Source organism: Ictalurus furcatus, chromosome 21 (assembly GCF_023375685.1).
Source record: "Ictalurus furcatus strain D&B chromosome 21, Billie_1.0, whole genome shotgun sequence".
Classification (NCBI taxonomy): domain Eukaryota; kingdom Metazoa; phylum Chordata; class Actinopteri; order Siluriformes; family Ictaluridae; genus Ictalurus; species Ictalurus furcatus.
In genome coordinates, this window is record NC_071275.1 from 10,514,052 (window position 1) to 10,526,378 (window position 12,327).

Below are 12,327 nucleotides of genomic sequence, written 5' to 3' on the forward strand. Positions count from 1 at the left end.
GGCGAAAGCTTCTCTGTTGAGCACCCTTCGGCTTTCTGTTTGTGATTGCCAGCGTGTTCGTACCTGAGTTTGTGCTGCACGAGGGCGGCAGCTGCAGCGGCGTGAGAGTGCGAGTTGGGTCGGCCCAGCTCCTTGTAGCTGCGATAGTATTGCTGGATTAGCATGGCTGCCCGACGACTTTGCTGGAACTTCTTCTGCTCGTAGTAGCTGCGAAATTTACTCTGGATTAGGATGGCGGCCAGCGTCATCTTCTTATAAAGTGCATACTGCCGAAGGAATAAAACAACAGCTTTGAACATCTGAACATATGTGTCGTTCTGCATCGTACCATTTCATCGTACCAATCACATGTACGCCTTATGAAAAACGGCCGTATTACCTTCAAGGCTATCCATGTCAGCTTGTGGAAGAAAGAGGGAGGAGATGAAGGTACACCAAACACAGTGTTACTACCGACTAGAGTAAAGCGTATAGGTATACAAGACAACACCTCCTGGGTTGTGAGCTCACCTGTTTGTACTTTTTATAACAGCGCTGAATAACAGCAGCTGCCAGTTCCTGCTGCTCTCTGAGTGGACGCCCCTGCAGGAGGGAGGGAATAAGGGAAGAGGCACAGAGAGGAAGAGAGGACAGGAGAGGGGACAGGTTAGTATTCGCAGCGGGCCTGCGGGTGCATGACCACGGAGACGGCATTAGATTCCGCTTTTTCGGCTGGCCGGGAAGTCCGCTTAGATTGACAAAGTACCGGAAACTCTGTGACATCCTCTGGAGATGTAAGGTCAGTAATGTTATAGACTTGGGAATGGGACACACATAACACAAACTGTATATATACACAGAGAGCAGTGCAGTCATTTCCTGTAGCCAGGCCATGCTTAGCTCAAGCAAGACTCCTCATGCTTAACTCAACGCCTCTTAAGCACAAATCCAAACACAAATCACCTTGTCACCTTTAAAACCCCAAAAACCTGAGAGATCTGGTTTATATCTCGGGTTTACCTTACAACACCACACGATACAGCACAATGACTGAAACCAGGCCACAATGAACACCAAAAAAGGGGGAACACCATGATACATGAGCAGTGATACAGAGATGTCCCTGGCTCCGGATGCACCCTACCTTATACTTGCGGAAGGTGCTCTGGACTTGGCGTGCTGCCTCGTACAGCTCTCTCTGCTCATGGTCGGACAGGGCCAGCTGAGTTAAATCCCGCTCCTTTTTGCTGTGAGAGACGTTAAGGAATGCGCTCCAGTCTGCTGGAGACGGGAGTCCGAGTTTCCCGAAAGGGCCTTCGGATTCCGGCTGGCTGCCAGCGTGTCCGCTGTCCAATCCCACGGAGCATGCCTGCGGCTTGCTGTATAAGAACCTGGAAAAATAAATTGTGATTAAGTTTAAAATGACAACACACGGCATACAACACGTCTTATATGGTACAGTCCCGGTACGAGCGTATTTACCTTTCTGCATCTCCAAGGTAAGTCGCTAACCAGCTCATAGTGCTGTTGACCTCGACACTATCCAGATTTGCTGACTCCGTGGCCACGAAATTTTCACTCTTGATGCGATCAGGCGTTGCTTCGATGATGTGCTCGGCCAGAGTCATCATATTCAACTGAAACATGGAGGGATTTAGTCGTTAGTTCTCAAAAATCGCCTGATCAAATCTGTTCGCAATATATCAGGAATATGATAAAAATAACATGGAACAAAAACACTCTTTTGTGGTGTTCTCTTTTCTCTCTCTCAAGGAAACACAAAGCGTAAACTCCTCTGTCCTGAAGATGTTGGAAAGCTTACAGTTACAGCTTTACTTCTTACTGTTACAAACTGCTGACACTGGAGACTCCTTCCGTAAATGTTAAACGAGCGTCTACTTACAGGTTGCAATATAAACCTGTGATTTGTAGCTGCGCTACTGGCAGAGCTGCTGCTATAGAAAATTAAATCAACGGCTCCTGACTAAAATAGATTGAGGTGTGACTGAGGCTTTTCTGCAGTCAAGCGAGATATATTTAACTAACAAACTGGTTTTGATAGCAATGTGCTATTTCCACACCTGTAGATCTCCTGTGTTCTCCAGATCCTCTTGGCCCACCAGAAGCTCGGAGACTGATCCCGTACCAGATGCTTCTCGTAACCGCAGCCTGTTTGCCAACCTTTCTTTAGCGAGTCCTCCAATCGGCCCTCTGCGTCCTGCGGTCTGTCTGCCACTCCATCGCCCGCCTCCGCAAGCTGAGCCCAGCTTTGCCTGAGCCTTGTCTCCTTTTCCTGACTCTGTGTCCACCATACCTGCTCTGGCTGCTTTAGCAGGGCAGGTTTTAGACTTGTGGACTTGCTCTCCTAAACCGAGAGGGATAGAACTGGGCTTGCTTGACCTTGCTTGGTGGAGCTCAGGATTGGGTTTGTGTTTCTTGGTTAATGGGGCATCACCTTGGCTTTCACTGTTGTAGAAACTGGAAGATTCAGACCTGGGCCTCCTCAAATCTGCAAAAAAACCCCCCAGTGGAATCATACTTTAAATCCAGCTATTATTTGTCTGGACAGTATACGTGTTCTTACTGAATGCACATTTAAGATTACATGACGTTTATCAGTACATTTTGCATCACTAGTCACCTTGGTTTGCGCTTGGAGCAGAGCTAACGACGTTGCTCCCTCTTATTCCAGAAGCAGTCTCACTTCCCCAAACATTCATCCAGCCCTCTGTGGTGGAGCTCTCTGTGGACGAGGAGAAAGGCATGTTGGTAGCGGGAGTCTGCTGCTGCTGTTCCTCCCGCTGAAGATTTTCCAGACACTCCGCCAGCTTGGTGTGGCCCCGGGATCGGGCTGTGGCCAACGGTAAGCGTCCGAGAGAATCGGGGATAGCCAGGGCACGCCGATCCCACTTATACAAAACCACTGCTGCCTCCGTGTGACCCAAAGCACAAGCCCACATCTGGGGGGGGGAGATATCAGATATCAATGTAAGACAGCATTTACTTTCAATTTTTTAAAAAAAACAACAGCAACATTTCACTTAGTCACCAAAAACTCACCAACGGGGTGCAGGAGAAATGGTCGACATTCAAAGGATCCACCTCTAACTCTAGATCTATGCTGTCTGCATGCTTAGTGCTGTAGAAAAAATAAATAACCTAAAGATTAGCACCATGCATCAGTGCTGTGAGCAATATTTCATGTGTGATATTAAAATACGCACTCACCGCCACTTGATGAGGGTCTGGATCAGGTTGGCGTAACCCTGGGCAGCTGCCAGGTGGAGCAGGGTCATACCCCGGAAGGTTTTGGAGTGGATTAAGTGCTTGGATTTTGCCCAGCAGGCGCGGTTCATCATCTTCTCACACACCACCACCACACGACTCTCAAAGGAGCTTCCAGCTTGTCCCTGACTCTGAGTCTGACTCTGACCCAGGGAGAGCTGAGGGGACATTGCATCGCTGTTTTACTATATACTCACAACGTGCCGTTATACGAAAAATAATCGACAATGGGATAGTGTGATGAAGCAGAGTGGCTCTTCCTTTCATGATTATTAAATAACAAAATGTCATACTTTTTAACCATTTATAGTTACATTTAATGCTAAGGTTAACGAGACCACGGCTTGTCATGTTCTCGAGAAAAGTGTAAACTCCTCTGTAATAAAACCTTTCCTGCGTGTTAAAAATAAAAGAAGTTACAGAAAACTTAATCATATCAACGTTTACACACGTTTTCAATCCTTTTTTTTTTGTGAAGAGAGGTTATTATAGGAACAAATAAAATAAATGTGATAAATAGACAAGTGAATTGACACCATCTTGACCAATAACATAGATAGAGAATTCAACAGCGCTGTGGTATAAATCCAGGAAAGATATTGACGAATAATTGATAACAGAGTGATGGGACACACCTGTGTTTGGTCAGCAGTGCCTCTTCCTTCTCCTCCTCCTCCTCCTCCTCCCGTTACTCCACTTTCAGATGTTCCTCCGCTGCCTTGCTGCTGCTGCTGGCCGGACATCTCGGCCATCCTGCGCTCCATCTGCTCCAGGCGCTCCAGGATCGACATTCTGAATTGGTTGTCTGTGGAATGGACGAGAGAGGAGTCGATTAGTGTTCACGCGTGGTAAAGAGAGCATCTGTGTGACCCATCGATACGGTTCTCCTGACTGAACCATGGATGCGTTCCTATTGCAGTCACAGAGGGAAAAATACCAGGCTTTGGGCTTGATAAATATTTATTTACAGACATTTTGACTGAAATGGAGGCATAGCGTGGATACAAGCTTTGTTTAATGGACGGGAACAGCGAAGGAAACACAAGGCAGTTATAATAATCTGTACATGTGTGTGTGTGTGTGTGTGTGTGTGTGTGTGTATGTTCTGCACATTTCCACCCTATCAACAGGCGGAGAGAGTGGCTCTGTGTTAGCCATAGAGGCTACAGCATGCCTTTGTTCGAACAGTGCTGCAGTGTTGGTGCAGTGCAGATGATGTCATCTCCACCTGCTGTTCGTTCCCTCTACCTCCCTTCTCTCTCCCTCTCCCTCCCTCTCTCTCTCTCTCTAACTCGCTCTCTCTCTGTCCACTCGGAGTGACTCAGAATGCGGTGCACGTATGCCAAAAACAGGTTGGAGGAGGAGGACATGGGGGAGAGGAGGGACCAAATGACACTACAACAATGCCTCGACATAATCAACGCTCAGCCCTTCCCTCTTACGACACCTCCCACAGCCCGCAGACGGCGAATCAGACTAGGGCAGAAACAGAGCAACCCGCGCTACTAAATGCTGTGTGCTTTGTGGCACGGCTCAAATCGGCGAAGGGCAGCTCTTCAGTAAAGATGAACTACAAACTGTATTCTACGGTGTACTTATATTATTATTATAAGTTATACTCATATATTATTAGAGATCCAGTTTAAACACAGTGTAACATTGCTGTGTAAAGGTGCACGTTAAGTCTTCAGCACTTACAAATGAACATTTTTTTGTTATTCCTGGTTAAAGCAGATTTTATAAACTGACCTTAATACCTGAGCTTATTGTTTCAGTTGCATCACGTTTTGTCTTTTCATCAGTTTATGCATTCTTTCAAAAGACACAAAGAACACTAGATTTGCTAAGACTTCGTGCATGTGACACTATTTAGATATCTAAATATCAAAATCAGTCACATTTCCATTCAGTAACAATCTAACGCAAAATCTAACTATATATATATATATATATATATATATATATATATATATATATACACACACACACACACACATCATACAACTCAACTAAAAGTACACCTAAAAATACAGGGGAAGAAAAAAATAGAACAGCAAGTTCACAGCTTTACCCTCTTTATCGGTGTGTTGCATCAGAGATCAGTGCAGGAAGTCCACCGGCCCGTGCGGTCCAACTGGTCAGTTGGATCTCATGTGTCTCGCATTAGTCCACCTTGTGATGGAGACGCTAAAGCCACTGTTGCCAGGCTCTCTGTGTATTTCACTCTAATATACCCTGCTGCAGAGCCCAGTTTCTCTGTTTCATCACGATGTTGCATCATGCTCTAAAGTGGGGGATCTTGCACCATTTCTTCGTCCTAAACTCTACCGAGGCACTCGCACACTTGTTGCTGCTCAGCACTCAGGGCTCTGCTCGTGTCGAGGGAATGCAGTCGGCTGTTTGATTACTGATTTAATCCATGGATGAGTCACGGATAGCATGTCTAAACACGTGAGTTTATTCACTCGAGCACTATCAGATCAGAGGAAAAGGTAAAAAGAAAAAAAAAAGAGGACATTCTTAGAAATCTGAAATTCTGAACTGTCTACAAAACCTGTATAAAAAAACCAACCAACCAACCAACCAAACAAACAAACAAACAAATAAATATTGAACAGGATTGGGTTTGTAGAGTGTCATGATTATGTGTTCTGGAGATTCAACTTGGAGTTGTAATGCACAGTGATTGTGTCTCAGGAGGATTTAGTTCAGCTGGGATAACGGGTCCTAATGCTGTGCATGTTGCTGGATTACACCCCCGGACAGGTGCTTGTGGTCTTAGATACAGTTTGAGGTGAAGTGGATTTAGAGTAATATCATTAACTCTGCAATCCCAGCACTGATTATTTGTGTTAAGTCTCTGAGTCCATCCTCTAGACAAAATACTGCATGTAGGACACAAGGCTGCACAACAATGGCTTTCTTCCAGGCAGGAAGAAAAAAAAAAAGAAGAAGCTTTTTCTGGGAACAGAACACTAAGGATCGTATGTACGACACCTTTGGAGTGTGAACCTTTTGGAGAAAAACACAAGCCTGGACAGCTGAAATGAGGGTAATGTGACTTCTTTCTTCCTCCTGCTTTGTTTATCCCCAGGCACTGTGCTTTTTGTTTCGTAATGATGCTGTTTATCATGGGGACCTTGTGGAGACAGGTTTCATTTCAGATACAAAGGTAATGTATCAGAATTCAGACTTGGTCAAAATAAAATTGTAGAATGCACTCCAGTTTCCAGAGCCACTCACTTCACGGTGCCTCGTTTATAAGAAAGATGTTTCTCTGTTAATATAAAAAAAAAAACACTAAAATGTCTGTTTTGGAAAGAAGAAAGGTGGAACACACAGTTTGTTTCCTGTTTCTCCGGGATAGTCCAGGTCCGGAATCTTTTAGTGGGAGCTTGTTCCTTGACAAGCATGCTATCTCAGTTCAGTGCTGTCTTTGAAAGGAGACGGTTTGACAGACACAATTGCAATCAAAATGATTCAGCCCCCATTACAAATCAGGTTTATTGTCAAAATTTACAGACTTTCAGCTGTTTGCGATGAACAAATCAAACAAAAGCAATCGAAATAGTTCAACACGACGAATGCTTCGAGTGGTTTCCCCAAATTCAACTGAAAACGCAACTTATAATGACTTCTCCAGTCTTAAAATTAGTCAACCCTCTGAATAGAATCCCTCACAACAGCACAAAAATGCTAAACAGGTTATTATTAAATTAATCAAGGACTTCATTAGTTGCACCAGGTGTGCTTGATCTGGAACACATGAAACACCTGCACTGGCTAGGGGTAGAGAATATATGAAATACCTGGACGGTGCAGAAAAAGGAAGCCATCAACGGTTGCAAGCAGATTTCTGAGATGGCAGGTTGTGAAAAACCCTTGAGTGACTGCAAAAGACCTGCAGCGAGACTTGGTGGCGACAGGCACTGAGGTTTCATTCAGCACAGTAAGGCGCGTACTAAACGCAGAAGGTTTCCATGCCAGAACTCCAAGACGTACACCACTACTGACCCAAGCACAAGAAAAGTCGCCTCAAAAACATATAAATAAGCCAAAGAAGTTTCGGGATTCTGTTCTGTGGAGCGATGAAACAAAACCAGAACTTTTCAGCATTACGGATCAGCGGTACGTCTGGAGAAAGAAGAATGAAGAAAGAACACTCTGTCCACAGTCAAGCATGGTGGTGGCTCGGTGATGCTCTGGGGCTGCTTTACATCCTCTGGCACTGGAAACCTGCAGCGTGTGGAAGGCAAGATGGATTCATTGAAGTATCAGAAAATCCTAGAAGAAAACCTCATGCCGTCTGTGACGAAGCTGAAACTTGGGCGTCATTGGACCTTCCAACTGGACAATGATCCCAAGCATGCATCAAATTCCATCAAGGCTCGGTTGTACAAGAAATCCTGGAAGATTCTACAGGGCCATCACAGTCACTTGACTTGAACCCCATAGAAAATCTCTGGTGGGATTTGAAGAAGGCAGTTGCAGCATGCAAACCCAAGAATATTACTGAACTGGAGGCCATTGCTCATGAGGAATGGGCTAAGATTCCTCAGGAATGCTGCCAGAAGCTCTGCATCTCATTTGCAGCAGGTTAGAACAGCAAAATCGTGCTCTACTAAGTACTAAAGATGCTCGCTGTGAAGGGGGTGAATAATTTTTAAACTGGAGAAATCATTATAAGTTGCGATTTCAGTTGAATTTGGGGAAACCATTTGAAGGATTCATTGTCTCAAACTATTTCAATCGCTTTTTATTTGCTTTGTTCATTGCAAACCGCTGAAAGTCTGTACATTTTCACAATAAACCTGATTTGCAGTGGGAGTTGAATCATTTTGATTGCAACTGTAAGTTGAAGCACAGAGCCGCTCTAAAGTGAGAGGCCAGACTGAAGCTTTAATAACAAATCCAAGCAGGAAATCTCATCAGTATGGAACGGTGGAACTTTGAACTTTCACAGCAAGGCTGGATTAGAGCGACCCAGATCCAACTTCTCAGAAAGGGAGGTATATATGTATATATATAATACGGGTTTTATTCGAACTTGTTGGCAAAGAAAGCTCAACAAGTGAATGCTCTTTATTTAAATCAGTGATGATGAGTAGTTATAAAATCCAAAACAATATTCAATTTCCTGATGTCTTGATGTAAAAACACTTTTGACCTAAAAGCCTGCCCGCCAGTAGTCCTGCTCCTTCCTCTATATTTCCACAACTGATCCGAGCCACATCCAGAGCTATATGGCCCAAGAACAGCAAAACAATTTGTATTCTGAGTGCTGTGATTGGCATTTATAACGCTGATGTCCACCTGAAGATCGATGGCAGATAAAAAAAAAAAAAAAAACCCTGACTGACCTCCATATTTTGAATCAACTTGTGCAAGAATTCAAGTTGTACTAACAGGTAGGTTATATTTACACAGATACAACCCTGCACAATCACGTGCTTGTATTTGTTCCTTGCATAGCAGGCTGCATTACCCATGTGTGGAAGAATGAAACACGTTATTACAGCACGACTTACTGTGGGGAGTGAAAGAGCTTCTAAATGCAAACCTAAAAGCCATCACTGAGCAGTTAAATACCAAGAACAGCATGCTTTATCACTTATGAGGCTGAACGTAGTGCTGGCAAACTTTTGTGTGCTCCATTCAAATATGAACACACACACACACACACACACACACACACACACACACTCAAAACGCAAAAACAAATATATATGGAATATTAAAATGAACAGAAATAATAATAATAATAATAATAATAATAATAACAATAATAATAATAATAATAATTCGGTACTAACCCGAACGCTTCTTGGTGCTTCCTGTCACTCACAGACGCGTCTCTCCTGCGCTTTGACACTGAGCAGCTCACCAACAGACCCAACAACAATAGAACAAAGTGGAAGTGAGGGGAGTGGAGAGGAAGATAAAGACCCTCCTCCTCCTCTTCTATCTTCCTCCACCTCCTCCATCCATCCGCTTGGCGCTTGAATGCAAAAAGCGCGAAGCCAAAAGCGGTCTTTCAAATGTTTAACGAACTCTTACTCGGTTTTATTTGGATGATAAAAGGCAGAAAGAGATGGAGATGCATCGGATGCATCACTATCAATTCGCTACACGTGTACACGGCGTGTGAAAGAGTCGCGCTGTTTAATAATAATCTAATAATAATAATAATAATAATAATAAAACCCCGACAAAACCCGGTGATGCTCCTTCCCACACTGCTGCGCTGCTCTCGTGTCATCTGATCTCATCTCGTCTCATTACACTGCTGTAGGAAGGCTAGATCTTTAAGTGAAAACGAAATCGGAGCATTTCGCACTGACTCAGATCCACATGATGGCGCTAAGTGAGGCGCTGCGCTTTTGTCGGAGGCGCGCCGTCGCTCCGGTTAAACCGCACCACAAAGCGCTTCTTTAAAACACGCTCCTGTGTTGTGTGCTGTGCTGGTGTGGTGTGTGTTGGGGGTCAGTGGGCAGTAGTTTGTGCACCCCTGCCCCCTCGTCTGGCTTGTGCCTGTGCAGCTGCAGCGCTGCGGATAAACGCGTTTTCCCTGCTGCATTATGACAATGCGGGGAGAGGAGAGCGCTTTCTTACGCGTCCACGCTGCACGCAACACTCGGGTTATCGGGTTCATGTGCGAGCACGCTCTGTGTGTGTGTGTGTGTGTGTGTGTGTGTGTGTGTGTGTTTGTTTGTGTGTGTGTTTGTCGAGGTAATGACATTTCGCATTAGCTTGATGTTCAGCCTGGATTTTGGAAGCGAAATGGCAGCAGGTAGCGCAGGATTCACTCACACCCCTGACTAACAGCAACAAAAAGACCCCCAAACCCCATCCCTCAATCTTTCTTTCACACAGTGTTGAGGTGAGAGGAATGTACAACACTGTGCAAGTGCCTGAGCCGCCCCTTTAAAAAAAAAAAAAACTCATTTTGTCTGACTTGTTTACTTTATGACTGCTGCATTTTTGGATGAGAAACAACATTTTAGATTTCCAAACATTAAAACGAATACAAGTGTGAAGCAAGTGTAACAGTCCCACAGTGAGACTGAACAATTTCCACACGTACAGTTGTGATCGTAAGTTTACATACGCCTTGTAGAATCTGCAACATGTTAAAAATATTTAAATAATAATAATAATAATAATAATAATAATAATAATAATAAGAGAGATCATAAAAGCTGCATTTAGTTTTTTATTTAGTACTGCTCTGAATAAACTATTTCACATAACAGATGTTTACATATAGTCTACAAGATACAATAATAACTGAATTTACACAAATGAACCGGTTCAAAAGTTTACACACTGTACGCTCGATTATTAATACTGTGTGCCGTTACCTGGATGATCAGAGATATGATGTGTTTATGGTTTGTGATAGCTCTTCATGAGTCTCTTGTTTGTCTTGTACATTTAAACCGCCTGCTGTTCTTCAGAAAAATCCTCCAGGTCCTGCACATTTTTTACTTTTCCATCATCTTCTGTATATTGACCCCCTTTCCAACAGCGACTATATGATGTTGAGAGCCGTCTTTTCACACTGAACACGACTGAGGGACTCGTACATGACTATTACAAAAGGTGCAAATGTTCACTGATGCTCAAGAAGGCAACACAGGATACATTAAGAGCCAGGGGGGTGTAAACTTTTGAACAGGATGATAGGTGTAAATTATTATTTTGTTTAAAGATCTTTATTTATTTAGTCCTACCCTTCAGAAGCTACATAAGATATTTACATGTTTCCCAGAAAACAAAATAATAACAATATATATGTGTTTGTAAACGTATGACCTCAACTGTATATTTAAATTTAACTAAGCATATTATAAGTAAGGGGTTACTACTGCAAATAAAACAAGTAAATCAAACTGTTGCTCTTTTGTTTTTGAAGGTAATTTTACTTATTCATTTATTTATTTCATGCAAGAGAGCTCAAACGATTTTTACAAATCATTAAACATCCTTACTGGGCACGAAACCAGCAATGGGGCTCCAGTGGGCCGATGCAAAGCCAACACGAAACAAGAAATACTGAAAACAAGCCATCCATAACGCATCAAATTAAATCACTTTAAAGTTCTGAAAACGCACATGCAATTTGAATAAAAAAAAAACAACAAAAAACGCCCCTACTTTAGTATGCAATCAGTTCAACTAAACGCTACATCTTTATTTTCCTAGCTGCATATTTACATGAACTAATTTAGCATAGAACTTACAGAGCAATTAAGTAATTCTGATAATTGACTGTTTTTCTGTAAAAAAAAAAAAATTACAGTTGTTTTTTTTGCTCATATTTACTGAACTACTGAATAATTTTTTTTCAGTTCAGAAGAACTGTTCCAGATTCTCCAAGATGCTTGAAAATACTTACCAGCCAATGTCCTTACACATATTAACTTATTTTATTACAGTTTACTGTACTTTATAAATGTTTTTTAATGTAGAAAAAAATTCATTGCATTGTTTCTGAACACATCTTTGCTTTATAGAATCTCTTTACATGCGCAATACTGTACATTGAAAGAAACGTCTATAGGTTTATAAACTTGGGGATTGTCTTAAGAATAGTACATGAACAGACTAGCTAGCTAGTTAACTACACTTTTTGTGTAGTGAGAATAGCAATAATAAAATGCATAGGAACTTGTATGAATAAATTATTTTCTGAAAGTAATTCATCGTATCGTACGGTATATCCACACGACCATGATGCCGTGATGCTGCTCTTCTCAATAGAAGTATATATAAGTACTGAGAACAGATGGGATCTTTATATGATAATTAATGACCAGTGGTGAAAAATTCTTGAGTACTTATTAAGTACAAGTATAAGTATTATTTTGCTGTATTTACACTTTACTTGAGTATTATTGAAATGGAATACTTGTGCTATTACTTAACTCTATTTCCATGGGTAAAAACCGTACTTTTTACACCTTACATTGTTATTTAAACCTTTATATTACTCGTTACAAAGAACAAAGGGTTCGTCTCTCCTCCAGCCAATGAGTGTATGCTATACTACTCACTCAGCAG

The 12,327-nt window shown here is 42.5% G+C and overlaps 1 protein-coding gene across 1 annotated transcript in view; it reads right to left on the reverse strand.

The window, feature by feature from the left end:
* The window catches only part of LOC128624869 (calmodulin-binding transcription activator 1-like), a 254,009-nt gene that overhangs the window by 6,557 nt on the left and 235,125 nt on the right, over positions 1-12,327 (reverse strand). The window contains exons 12-21 of the mRNA XM_053652693.1: positions 3,915-4,069; positions 3,208-3,407; positions 3,040-3,118; positions 2,621-2,939; positions 2,061-2,488; positions 1,465-1,616; positions 1,124-1,397; positions 511-582; positions 380-400; positions 64-266 (exon numbers count right to left, since the gene is read on the reverse strand). Of these exons, the coding sequence (XP_053508668.1) occupies positions 64-266; positions 380-400; positions 511-582; positions 1,124-1,397; positions 1,465-1,616; positions 2,061-2,488; positions 2,621-2,939; positions 3,040-3,118; positions 3,208-3,407; positions 3,915-4,069 (1,903 nt within the window). The remainder of the gene's footprint in view (positions 1-63; positions 267-379; positions 401-510; positions 583-1,123; positions 1,398-1,464; positions 1,617-2,060; positions 2,489-2,620; positions 2,940-3,039; positions 3,119-3,207; positions 3,408-3,914; positions 4,070-12,327) is intronic.